This window comes from Sus scrofa, chromosome 12 (assembly GCF_000003025.6).
Source record: "Sus scrofa isolate TJ Tabasco breed Duroc chromosome 12, Sscrofa11.1, whole genome shotgun sequence".
Classification (NCBI taxonomy): Eukaryota; Metazoa; Chordata; class Mammalia; order Artiodactyla; family Suidae; genus Sus; species Sus scrofa.
In genome coordinates, this window is record NC_010454.4 from 16,159,274 (window position 1) to 16,171,533 (window position 12,260).

Below are 12,260 nucleotides of genomic sequence, written 5' to 3' on the forward strand. Positions count from 1 at the left end.
AGGTTTCCAGACATGTTTGTGTGTATACAGGCATTCAATCTTTTTTTTTTTTTTTTAAACAAAAATCAGGTTCTCTATCTGATTCTGTTCCATAAGTAAGGATTACACTTGGTGTCTTAAGTAATTTAAGAGATTAGCAATCTACATCTAAGAAACCTCTGTGAATATCATAAATAAAAATTATATGTAGGTGCCTTTGTGTTACAATATGGCTGGTACAAGACCTTCTCAGCCAGTTTAGGCAAGAGATAAGAGCTTTTGTGATTTAAAACACCACAGTAATTTAAATATCAATTTCAGAACCATCTGCTCTTATTTTATATTTAACTTTTACTAGGGATAATCACTTGTGGAGCCAGATGAGGTATATAGAATTATCTACTGGTACATCTATCGCTGGTGGAAAGAACACTCTTACTGGGTGGCTAGAGTTGATTTTGTAAACTGAAAGAGATGAACTCTGCCTTTAGAATACAAGCCATTACTAAAGATTTCAATATATATGAAGCTATTAATTTGCCCAAATGACCAAATAGCTTAAACACCAAATGTAAACTAAAAACTGCCTTTCTTCAGACAGGTTTTCTCATTATACTCACCTTTTTAAGATGACCTAATCTGAGTTTGAAGATTTCTTCTTGTTCATGGTATTCGGCTAACGTTAACCTAGAACACAATGACACAAATTTCAGTAAATTATCTGAAGTCATAAGTGTGCCTAAAGCGAAATGCCAAAGCATGCTATTCAGTACATTCAGCCTCTAGCTAAAATGACCAAGAGAAAGATTATCTTGTAGTCCTTAGACAAATTTTTATGACTTAACAGATGTGATGTGAAGGAAGGACTTCAAAGCCTGAGTCTAATTTATTAAAAAGTGAGAAAAATACATGAGCTATATTTTTACATTACTTATGAAGTGAGTTTTGTCCCATACCTTATTCAGATGACAATCCATTAGGACAGGTGGCCAAAATTACATGTCTAAAAGTCTTTTTAAAGGCGAAACTAATAAACCAATGTATTTGATTATTTTTGATAACTCTTGGACTTTGATACAAAGAGAACAATACAGTAGACAGAGTCTAGGATCTGGAGTCTGAGGACTAGGGTTCAAAGTATAACTCGGGCCACGTGACCTCAATTTCCTAAAAAAAAGCAAGTGGTGATACCTATCTTAAAAAACTATTGTGGGAGTTCCCGTCGTGGCGCAGTGGTTAACGAATCCGACTAGGAACCATGAGGTTGCGGGTTCGGTCCCTGCCCTTGCTCAGTGGGTTAACGATCTGGCGTTGCCGTGAGCTGTGGTGTAGGTCACAGACGCGGCTCGGATCCCGCGTTGCTGTGGCTCTGGCGTAGGCCGGTGGCTACAGCTCCGATTCAACCCCTAGCCTGGGAGCCTCCATGTGCCGCGGGAGCCCAAGAAATAGCAACAACAACAACAAAAAAAAGACAAAAAAGACCAAAAAAAAAAAAAAAAAAAAACTATTGTGGAGTTCCCGTCGTGGCACAGTGGTTAACGAATCCAATTAGGAACCATGAGGTTGTGGGTTAGGTCCCTGCCCTTGCTCAGTGGGTTAACGATCGGGCGTTGCCGTGAGCTGTGGTGTAGGTTGCAGACGCGGCTCGGATCCCACGTTGCTGTGGCTCTGGCGTAGGCCGGTGGCTGCAGCTCTGATTTGACCCCTAGCCTGGGAACCTCCATATGCCACAAGAGCGGCCCAAGAAATAGCAAAAAAAAAAAAAAAAAAAAAAAAAAAAAACCCAAAAAACTATTGTGACTATTAAAATCAGAATATGAAAGGAATCTATAATTTGTAAAAATACTATTTAACACAGTTCTCAAAGGGCTGACTTGATGGATAATCACTCGGTTCATGTTCCACCTACCCCAACTGCATCCTCATATCTCAAGAATGAGCATGTAAGAAGTGATATCTTACTCCTCCATCTTCACCCTCTTCACATTCTAGAAGCACACATATATACTTCAAAGTTTTAGATGTCACTGTTTAGATATATTCTAAATAGCAGGAGAAAGAAGAAACAGCTATCCTATCAACCAGGAAGGGCTAAAAAATACAGCCTTTGAGGTCTGACTAAAAGAAAATAAAAACAAGAAGAAATATACCCACCAGGGCTGTTACATCTATCTTTTCATAGCTGTAGAAATACTTACATCTATTACTCTGTATCACACCAGTAAAAAGGGGAGAAAAGAAAAACCATAGCTAAGAATTCTCTCTGCGAAACACATTCAATACCAAGAGAGGAAGGGCTCCAGAGGACTGTTTCTGGCTTCTGGCCAAAGGAATGAGCCAAGTCACAGATACTCTAATTAAAGACTGGACCGAAGGCCTTCCAGCTTGAATTTTACACAGGACTCCAGATGGCAACTGCTCACTGACACACTACTGGCCTAAACTGAATTCTAAGTATTACCCTATGGCAAAAACAAACAAACAAACAAACAAAAAAACACCCCTATGCCCACTTTACGGCTCCTAAACCAATAGTTTTATGTACTCACATTAAGCAATTTCTGAGTAACAGTGGAAGGAGAGTCCCTTCACAAAATATAGGAGTCACGAGAGAAGACAATAACCAGGTTAATGTGTACAATATTTGCCTGAAGAATTCTTTGAATCTGGGCCTTTTTGAAAGGAAATCTTCACTTAGAATCAAGTTTTAAAATATCTGAAGTGAAGATGTTTTCCAAACTTATTCACTGTGCATACACCTTTATTATTATATGTAAAGTAAATATTATTCATCTGCTCATTTCCTCTAAATAAAATGTGAGCTCCTAAGGCTGGGCTGTATCCCCAGCTCTGTATGCTGAATATATAATAAGCATTTAATACAGACTTACTAAATGAATGTCAAGGAAAAGGCTCCCCAACACATCAGGTATGTATGGGGTGAGGACTGGTGTTAAGCCATCTTTCTCACTGGAATGAAGAAAGATACATTTCTGGGATGTCATGAACTCTTAACAATGGTGTAATATAAGTATTACTATACTTGAAGTGGATTATGGATTACTATGTTTCTGTGAACCAATATGGAAACATTAAAGGCAAAAGACATATTAGTCAGTAAATTACATACTATCATTATTTCTTACTATGGCTATCTTTAAATCCAAAATTGAAAGCTTTACAAACTTCTTCCAATAACCAATGTAGCCAATATCCATATACTGATTACAATACCAATGACTTTCTATGAAAAAATATTTTAAATTTCAAACATCGAGAGTTCCCATTGTATTTCAATTACTTATAAACCAGACTAGGATCCATGAGGATGCACGTTCAATCCCTGGCCTCGCTCAGTGGGTTGAGGATCTGGCGTTGCTGTGTCTGTGGTGTAGGCCAGTGGCTACAGCTCAGACTGGACCCCTAGCCTGGGAACTTTCATATGCCACAGGTGTGGCCCTAAAAAGACGAAAAAAAAAGAAAAAACACATCCAATTCAGAAATTGACTTCATGGCTACCATCAATTCCTCAGAGATTTTCTATAGTTATCTGTAGATCTTTTTCTCCTTTTAAGTTTGAAAGCCTCCTGGAGACAGAGATGATGGCTTAAATGTCTTCAGGGTATGCATAAGAAATGTTTTAAATATTAGGTAAGTAATACATAGGTTTTATTTCCCATTCCAATAATACTGTTTAGCTGTCCTGCCTAGTTTGCAAATTACAACCTGCGGGGCCCCTCAGCTCACCATTTGTTCCTGTAACTAAAGTTTTATTGGAACACAATCACATCCATTCATTTACATATTGTCCACAACAGCTTTCAAGCTGTAACAGTACTGAGTTGAGTAGCTACGACGTAGACCTTCTAAGCGTGCAAAGCCTAAGGTGTTTACTGTCTGGCCCATTAGAGAAAAAACCTTGCAAATCCTGTCCCATAGAAAGATTCTCTTAGTGGTCAAGGATGCAAAAATTATTTAGGGGAATATGACATGGGACAGGGTTGAAAAAGGCAGATATCTGTGCTCTGAATATTCTACTCCTATTCATGGTATCTATGGAATAACCACTGACTGGCAGTGAAAAAGATGTCTGCACTGCAACTGAACATACTGCTGCTCTCCTTAGTCCCCAGAATAGGAAAAAATACTGAGAATATCAAGATTTATCTTATTTAGAGGAAATGTCCTTTTCCTAAAATAATAGCTATTTTTCCCTTAGGTTAAACCTAAATTTGTGACTGTTAACTAGTGCTCTTTAGACTACTAAAGCGCATTCTTTTTTGTTGTTGTTGTTCGTTTTTGTCTTTTCAGGGCTGCACCCATGGCATGTGGAGATTTCCAGGCTAGGGGTCTAATCAGAGCTACAGCTGCCTGCCTACACCAAAGCCACAGCCACAGCCACGCCAGATCCAGCCGGATCTGCAACCTACACCACAGCTCATGGCAATGCAGGATCCTTAATCCACTGAGTGAGGCCAGGGATCGAACCCACAAGCTCATGGTTCCTAGTCAGATTCGTTAACCACTGAGCCACGACAGGAACTCCCTAAAGGGCATTCTTTAGCTATGCATTCTCCTATTTGAAATAGTAGCCACATAATCCCCATAAGATGATACCAACATACCACAACCTGAAACCACACATAAGAATTGTATCATTTGAATACCCAATGACTCATATTTGTTGTAAGAGTGGCCAAAAATCACATCACCAGGTTAAACGACATTGTTTCTCCCTCTCGTGCGAAACTTCCTAAATAAGATCAGGGCTAAGAAAATGAGTTAATTTTATATAGCTTTTATATGAGTTGGGCAAATTCATTAATGTAACTAAAAAGAAAGCTTAAGCTCTAGACATCTCTGTAATTTATCCCTTTTTCCAGTGGCACTCAATAGGCCATTTGCATTTTAGGGGAGAACACAGTATCTCAGTGCACATCAATAAAGAACATACGTTTCATTCTCAGCTCCGTTGGTCTTGCTTTTTCGCTGTTTCTGCTCATTGGTTGCTGGAGGGGCCTGTCCCATGGCAGGAGGTTTCCGCTTTGCTAACATTTTTCGTTGTCTTTCTATCTCTTCCCTCTGTGAATTTATCCTTTCCTGTTGCCTAGAAGTACAAAAGAAGTTGCACAGAGGAAGAATGTCAAAATATTTTTAACATGGCTATAGAACAAATATATTCGACAGATTTCAGAAAAAGTAAATCCCTTTAAGTAAAGCAGAGATTTTATTTTATTTATTTATTTATTTTTGGGTGGTGGTCTTTTTGCCTTTTTTGGCACCGCTCCCGTGGCATATGGAGGTTCCCAGGCTAGGGGTCTAATCAAAGCTGTACCTACCAGCCTACACCAGAGCCACAGCAACGCAGGATCCAAGCTGCGTCTGCAACCCACACCACAGCTCATGGCAACGCCAGATCCTTAACCTACTGAGCAAGGCCAGGGATCGAACCCGCAACCTCATCGTTCCTAGTCGGATTCGTTAACCACTGTGCCACGACGGGAACTCCAGCAGAGATTTGATTTTTTTTTCGGCCATGCCTGTGGCATATGGAAGTTCCTGAGCCAGGGACAGAATTTCCACCATAGCAGTGATCCAAGCCACAGCAGTGACAACACTGGATCCTTAACCCACTGAGCCACCAGGAGGGAACTCTCTTTTTTTTTTTTTTTTTAATGAAATAATTATTATTATTTTTTTTAATCACAGCTGTAGCTGTATAATGATCACCATAGTCTAACTAGGAGGGAACTCTTGAGATTTGATTTTCAACTTCAGGTTGGAAGACTCAAATATTTGGTGACAGAACGGTTTTTTTGGAATTACCGTATTTTTTTTTTTTGTTTTTTTTTGGTCTCTTTAGGGCCACACCCGCAGCATATAGATGTTCCCAGGCTAGGGGTCTAATCTGAGCAACAGCTACCAGCTTACACCACAGACACAGCAACGCCAGATCCAAGCCATGTCTGCAACCTACACCACAGCTCACGGCAAAGCCAGATCCTTAACCCACCAAGCAGGGCCAGGGATCGAACCCGCAACCTCATGTTCCCAGTCGGATTCATTTCCGCTGCGCCACAATGGGAACTCCTATTTTTTAATTGGATTTAAGTTTCCTCAAATTTTATCTAGAAAGATATCAAATTTGAAGGGTGCTAAACAAAGCAAAAAAGATTTTCCTTCTAAATCTATAATTTATTCTAGTCTAAGTGGGCTCTTACTACTCCCCAAGTCATTCCCAGTCACTGATATGCTGAAACTTAAACTAAGCTAAGTTTAGAGAAAGCAAAATGAAGCCTTTCAACTAGTAACAACTCCTCAGGAAACAGTATGTAAAATAAATGAATAAAAAACATATATAAAGACTTTTGAGAATACTGTTTCCATTAGATATTTCCTAACAAGATGTCTAACTTTTCTCTTTAAAAAAAAAAAAAAATTATTTGCTTTCTTTTTAGGGCTACACCTGTGGCTTACAAGGTTCCCAGGCTAAGGACTGAATAGGAACTATAGCTGCTGGCCTATACCACAGCCACAGCAATGCCAGATCCAAGGTGCTTCTGCAGCCTATGCTGCAGCTTGTGGCAACACTGGATCCTTAACCCCAATGAGTGAGGCCAGAGATCAAACCTGCATTCTCAGGGATAACATTTGGGTTCATAACCCAGTGAGCCACAACGGGAACTGCAATGTCTGACTTTTCTATAGTAAACTAGTTTACAAATTGGGAGTCAATAAAAATAACATTATAAGTCATCTACTTCCTCTCATGTATCCTGCTACCTGACAGATAACTAAGGTTTATAGACTTGGTATATGAAACGTACACCACGATTTTAGATTACCCACTTAACAAACTAAAACAAATCACCTATCATCATAGTTGATTTGACAGTCAAATGCTCATTCCCTTCTCCTTCTCTTTCTACCATGCTTCTGCCACCCCAATCTCCTTTTCTTGATCCAACTTTCACATATGCAGAATGAGAGAATCTAATTTTTGTTGTTGTTGTTGTTGTTGTTGTTGTTGCTATTTCTTGGGCCGCTCCCGCGGCATATGGAGGCTCCCAGGCTAGGGGTCTTCAGAGCTGTAGCCACCGGCCTACGCCAGAGCCACAGCAACACTGGATCCGAGCCGCGTCTGCAACCTACACCACAGCTCACGGCAACGCCGGATCGTTAACCCACTGAGCAAGGGCAGGGACCGAACCCGCAACCTCATGGTTCCTAGTCGGATTCGTTAACCACTGCGCCACGACGGGAACTCCAGAATCTAATTTTTTAAACCTACATTCTCAAATATAATCTACTCTACCCTCTTCCCTGAATACTATAGTTGTCAGTCTCTAGAACTTTTCCAGACTCAAATATATCTTTCTTGGAAGAACAGCGACCAGAAAAAGACTATACCACAGAGTAGATGCCCATAATACGTTTTATGCTGTCACATCTAGAAGGGCAACACTGTCAGCAAGGTTAACCTAATGAGAATGCTGCAAATAAAAATCCATTCATCTGATAATACAATTCCCTTAGCTTCAAGATGAACTGGGTTACTGATTAGACGCCAATTTAACAGCAGAGTGGAAATTTTAATTCAAGCGTTGTCTGTCTGAAAAAAACCTTTAACCACCATTAGAGATATGCCTTTCCCTCCAAAATATATGAATAATTCATGGCTCGAAAGAATTCTGGATTGAGACAACAGAATCCTTAGGTAAAATCATAATCTTCCTTGAAGTGTCTTTGAGAAAAGCATTTAATTTCTCTGAATATGAGTTTCCTAATCAAAAAAAAAATTGATAAAATATCTTTAGTTGATTTTCTACCCTTTCAAGGGCATGAGTTCAAGGCACTCTGAACTCTCTGAAGATAACCACACAATACACAGTTTAACTATAATTCATAACATGCTAATAGAGTGCCATATTTTATCCTTGAAGAATAACTGCTTTGGAAGATTGAGATTTTAGAAATTTTCCTTATAAAATATAAAATAAAACTGATTTCCTATTGTTTACAGGGAGAATCCATGTATTTAACTTCCAAATTCACAAAGAAAGGAATCCCAGAGCCATCATATATAAACCATAAACACAGGGTATTCTGGTGCCAAAACGCCTTTGGGGACATCTTCAACTATACATTCTGAGAATAAGGGAGCTTGCTTGGACATGAAAACTGATGTATTAGAGATCAATGTTACAGACAATAAGGATTCCCACATTAACTCTTGATATTCTTAAAACTATTTAGCTATTTATAACTATAAATAAAAATCATCTAAAGGTAGTTTATCAGTGATACTTCATTTAAGTTATTTTGGGAATACAAAGTCTCATTTATGTCAATAAACTGTTACTTCTTTCAGAAGAGCCATGTCTTATCAACCTCTCTACCTCTAACACAAAGGAAACTGCCTTTTACAGGGCTGATCCTTAACTATTTCTTGCACTGTATCAATTTTACAGGATGCCCGCCCATCACCACCCACAGAAAGAATATTTCTACTATTTTTTACAAAAGTATTAACAACCTGATAAATTTATCTCACTCAAATCTAAATAACTATAAAAAGCCATTCCCTGGAAAAGAAACCACCACAATCAGCCTTAGGGAGCATTATCAGTTGAACTGTGTCACCAAAAAAGATATATTAAAGTCCTAACCCCAGGACCTCGGATTATGACCTTTGGAAACAGGAGTCACTGAAGATTAGTTAAAATAAGGTCATACTGGAAAAGCGTGGGCCCTTACGCCAGTATAACTGATGTCCTCATAAGAAAAGGAGAGAAAACGCAGAGATGCATAGAGGGAGCACCATGTAAAGATGGAGGCAGAGTGAGGCAGTGCTACCATATGCCACAGAACATCAGAGAAGGATCCTTCCTAGAGGCCTCAGAGGGAGCGTGGTCCTGCCAACACCTTGACTTCAGGTTTCTGGCCTCCTAAACTGTGAGAGAATAAATTTATGTTGTTTTAAACCACTCAGTTTATGGTTATTTAGTGACAATAGCCCTAGGAAACATTTACAGGCACCTTCAGCAGCAAATTTGTATTCCAGAATTCAACCATACTATGCAGAAGTAGTAGAAGAGGTATTAAAAAGACAAATGCAGATATATTTGACATTATTTTAGCCCAAATAATTTTAGTGGTGATCTTCAGATAGTGTCTGAATATCCCAGATAAGACTTTTTAAAGAGTCCCAGGATTTCACATGTTCTGTGTCTACTGGGAACTATGAAAAGGTATGTACTCCCGTTTTATAGCCATTTATAGAATCAACAAAAAGAGTTGTTTACAAATATCACATATTGGAGTTCCCGTCATGGCTCAGTGGTTAACAAACCGGATTAGTATCCATGAGGATGCGGGTTCAATCCCTGGTCTCACTCAGTGGATTAAGGATCCGGCATGGCCATGAGCTATCGAGTAGGTCACGGATGTGGCTCGGATCCCACATTGCTGTGGCTGTGGCATAGGCTGGCAGCTGTAGCTCCAATTCAACCCCTAACTTGGGAAATTCCATATGCCACAGGTGTGGCCCTAAAAAAGTGAAAAAATAAAAATTAAAAAACAAAAATCACATATCACTTATATGTAGAATCTAAAAAACAGATTCACAAACATAGAAAGCAAACCTATGGTTACCAAAGGGAAAAGTGGGAAAAGAATAAATTTGGAATTTGGGATTAACAGACACACACTACTATATATAAAATAGATAAACAACAAGGACCTACTGTACAGCACAGGGAGCTATATTCAGTATACACACACACACATATATATATATTGTGTGTGTGTGCACGCGAGTGCTTTCTAGGGCTGTACACACGGCACATGGAGCTTCCCAGGCTAGGGGTCTAATCAGAGCTGCAGCTGCCAGCCTATGCCACAGCCACAGCAACACCAGATCCGACCCATGCCTGCTACACGCACCACAGCCCATGGCAACACTGGATCCTTAACCCATTGAGAGAGGCCAGGGATCAAACCTACAACCCCAGGGTTCCTAGTCGGATTCATTTCCACTGCGCCATAAGGGGATCTCCATATATTCAGTATCTGTTAATAATCTATAATGGAAAAGAATCTGAACAAGAATATCTATATATATGTGTGTGCATATGTATATTGTATAACTGAATCACTCTGCTTACACTTGAAACATTAAATTGTCTCTCATTATGGATCATGTGACCAAGAATCAGATGGTTCACAAGAAATCACTTTAAAATGGGATTCTATAATTCTTTATACACCAAAACAAACATGTGGACTAGCATTACATGCTATGAAGTTCAATTTACTCCCTCTGATACTCCATATCTTAAATGACTACAATTTTGTATATAAGTCAAATCCCATTATTCTAATGTTGTTTACATAAAGAAAACATAAAGAAAATCTTACTAAAGGATTTTTTAATTGCCTTTCCACTGACGATTTGACACTTTAAGATGTGCTTTAAGTAATCATGTACTGAATAACATAACTACTTTCTTAGAAACATAAGCTACTTTTTCAACAGGTTCAAACCTACTTTTCTGAAAAATTACTAACCTGGTCAAGAAACATTATGAAGCTGGAGTTCCCACTGTGGCTCAGCAGAAAGGAATCTGACTAATATTGATGAGGATGCAGATTCCATCCCTGGCCTCACTCAGTGGGTTAAGGATCCAACATTGCCATGAGCTGTGGTATAGGCTGCAGACGTGGCTAGGATCTGGCATTGCTATGGCTGTGGTGTAGGCCAGTAGCTATAGATCCAATTCAACCCCTAGCCTGGGAACCTCCATGTGCCATGGGTGCAGCCCTAAAAAGACAAAAAGAAACATTACAAATCTGATACTGATCCTATTAGACAGTAAATCTTCTGTTTCGGGAACTTAATAAAGATCATTCAAAAAAAGAGCCAAGGAATAAAGTGAGAACAAAAGAACAGGTATTGAGGCTCCTGTTGAGACTATATTGGATTATTTGATTAAATTTTTAGTATCTTGAGGTTTGTCTCTTACTATAAAACCTAGTATTGCTGCCTGGTGTTCAGCTTACCTTAGCCACTAAATTATGTATCATGGAGTTTCTTACACACAGATGATTATCATTTGTGAGGATATCAGACACAGGTTTTTACAACCAAAGAATTTCAATTTCTGGAATTCCTGTTATGGCTCAGTGGTTAACAAATCCAACTAGGAACCATGAGGTTGCGAGTTCAATCCCTGGCCTTGCTCAGTGGGTTAAGGATACGACATTGCCGTGAGCTGTGGTGTAGATTGCAGATGTGGCTCAGATTCCGCGTGGCTGTGGCTCTGGTGTAGGCCGGCGGATACAGCTCTGATTGGACCCCTAGCCTGGGAACCTCCATATGCTGAGGGAGCGGCCCTAGAAATGGCAAAAGACCCAAAAAAAAAAAAAAAAAAAATTTAAATTTCTGCATTAAAATTAAGAACGGGAATTAACTTTAAAAAATAAAATACCCCCCGCCAAAAAAAGGAGTTCCTGTCATGGCACAGTGGTTAACAAATCCGACTAGGAACCATGAGGTTGAGGGTTCGATCCCTGACCTTGCTCAATGGGTTAAGGATCTGGCGTTGCCGTGAGCTGTGGTGTAGGTCGCAGACACGGCTCGGATCCCGAGTCGCTGTGGCTCTGGTGTAGGCTGGTGGCTACAGCTCCGATTTGACCCCTAGCCTGGGAACCTCCATATGCCGCAGGAGCGGCCCTAGAAAAGGCAAAAAGACAAATAAATAAATAAAATACCTACAATTAATAGATATCAGCCAGAAACAGCTTCCCAAGAGAACAGATGGATAGTCTGCAGTTTATGTGACTTAAAATCATGAAAAAATGATATCCACTTAGGAGAAACAACCCTGGTTAGGGATTTCATTTAGATAGTCCCAATTTCTCTGGTCTGGTGGCTCTACAGCAAAGTCATCATTTTGTACACTAAGTATCTAAGATTTCTAGAACCTCCTGGGCATCAGGTTGCTTATAGAGTATAAAGCTAAAATACTGCTACTATCAGTAAAAACTGTAATCATTCTTAAAAGTAATTTTATATCTCTATACAAATCTACTACCTTGTGAGTTTAAGTCGTTGGACATTTTAAAAACTGTCACGTGAGGAGTAACCACTGTCAAGGGCTGGCAGTAGTCACTGTCACATCGGGGACACAGTCTGAGCATCAGGTGATTTGGCAGTGATGGAGGATACAAGTTATTGTCTGTCCTGGGCTGGCAGGCCACTTCCAGGGCAACGTGCACAT

The 12,260-nt window shown here is 39.6% G+C and overlaps 1 protein-coding gene across 9 annotated transcripts in view; it reads right to left on the reverse strand.

Moving 5' to 3' along the window:
• Positions 1-12,260, reverse strand: part of TLK2 (tousled like kinase 2) — a 127,394-nt gene that overhangs the window by 30,025 nt on the left and 85,109 nt on the right. For all 9 annotated transcript variants that reach the window (XM_021068152.1, XM_021068148.1, XM_021068145.1 and 6 more), the window contains 2 exons: positions 4,934-5,086; positions 600-666 (listed from right to left, as the gene is read on the reverse strand). In XM_021068152.1, the coding sequence (XP_020923811.1) occupies positions 600-666; positions 4,934-5,086 (220 nt within the window). The remainder of the gene's footprint in view (positions 1-599; positions 667-4,933; positions 5,087-12,260) is intronic.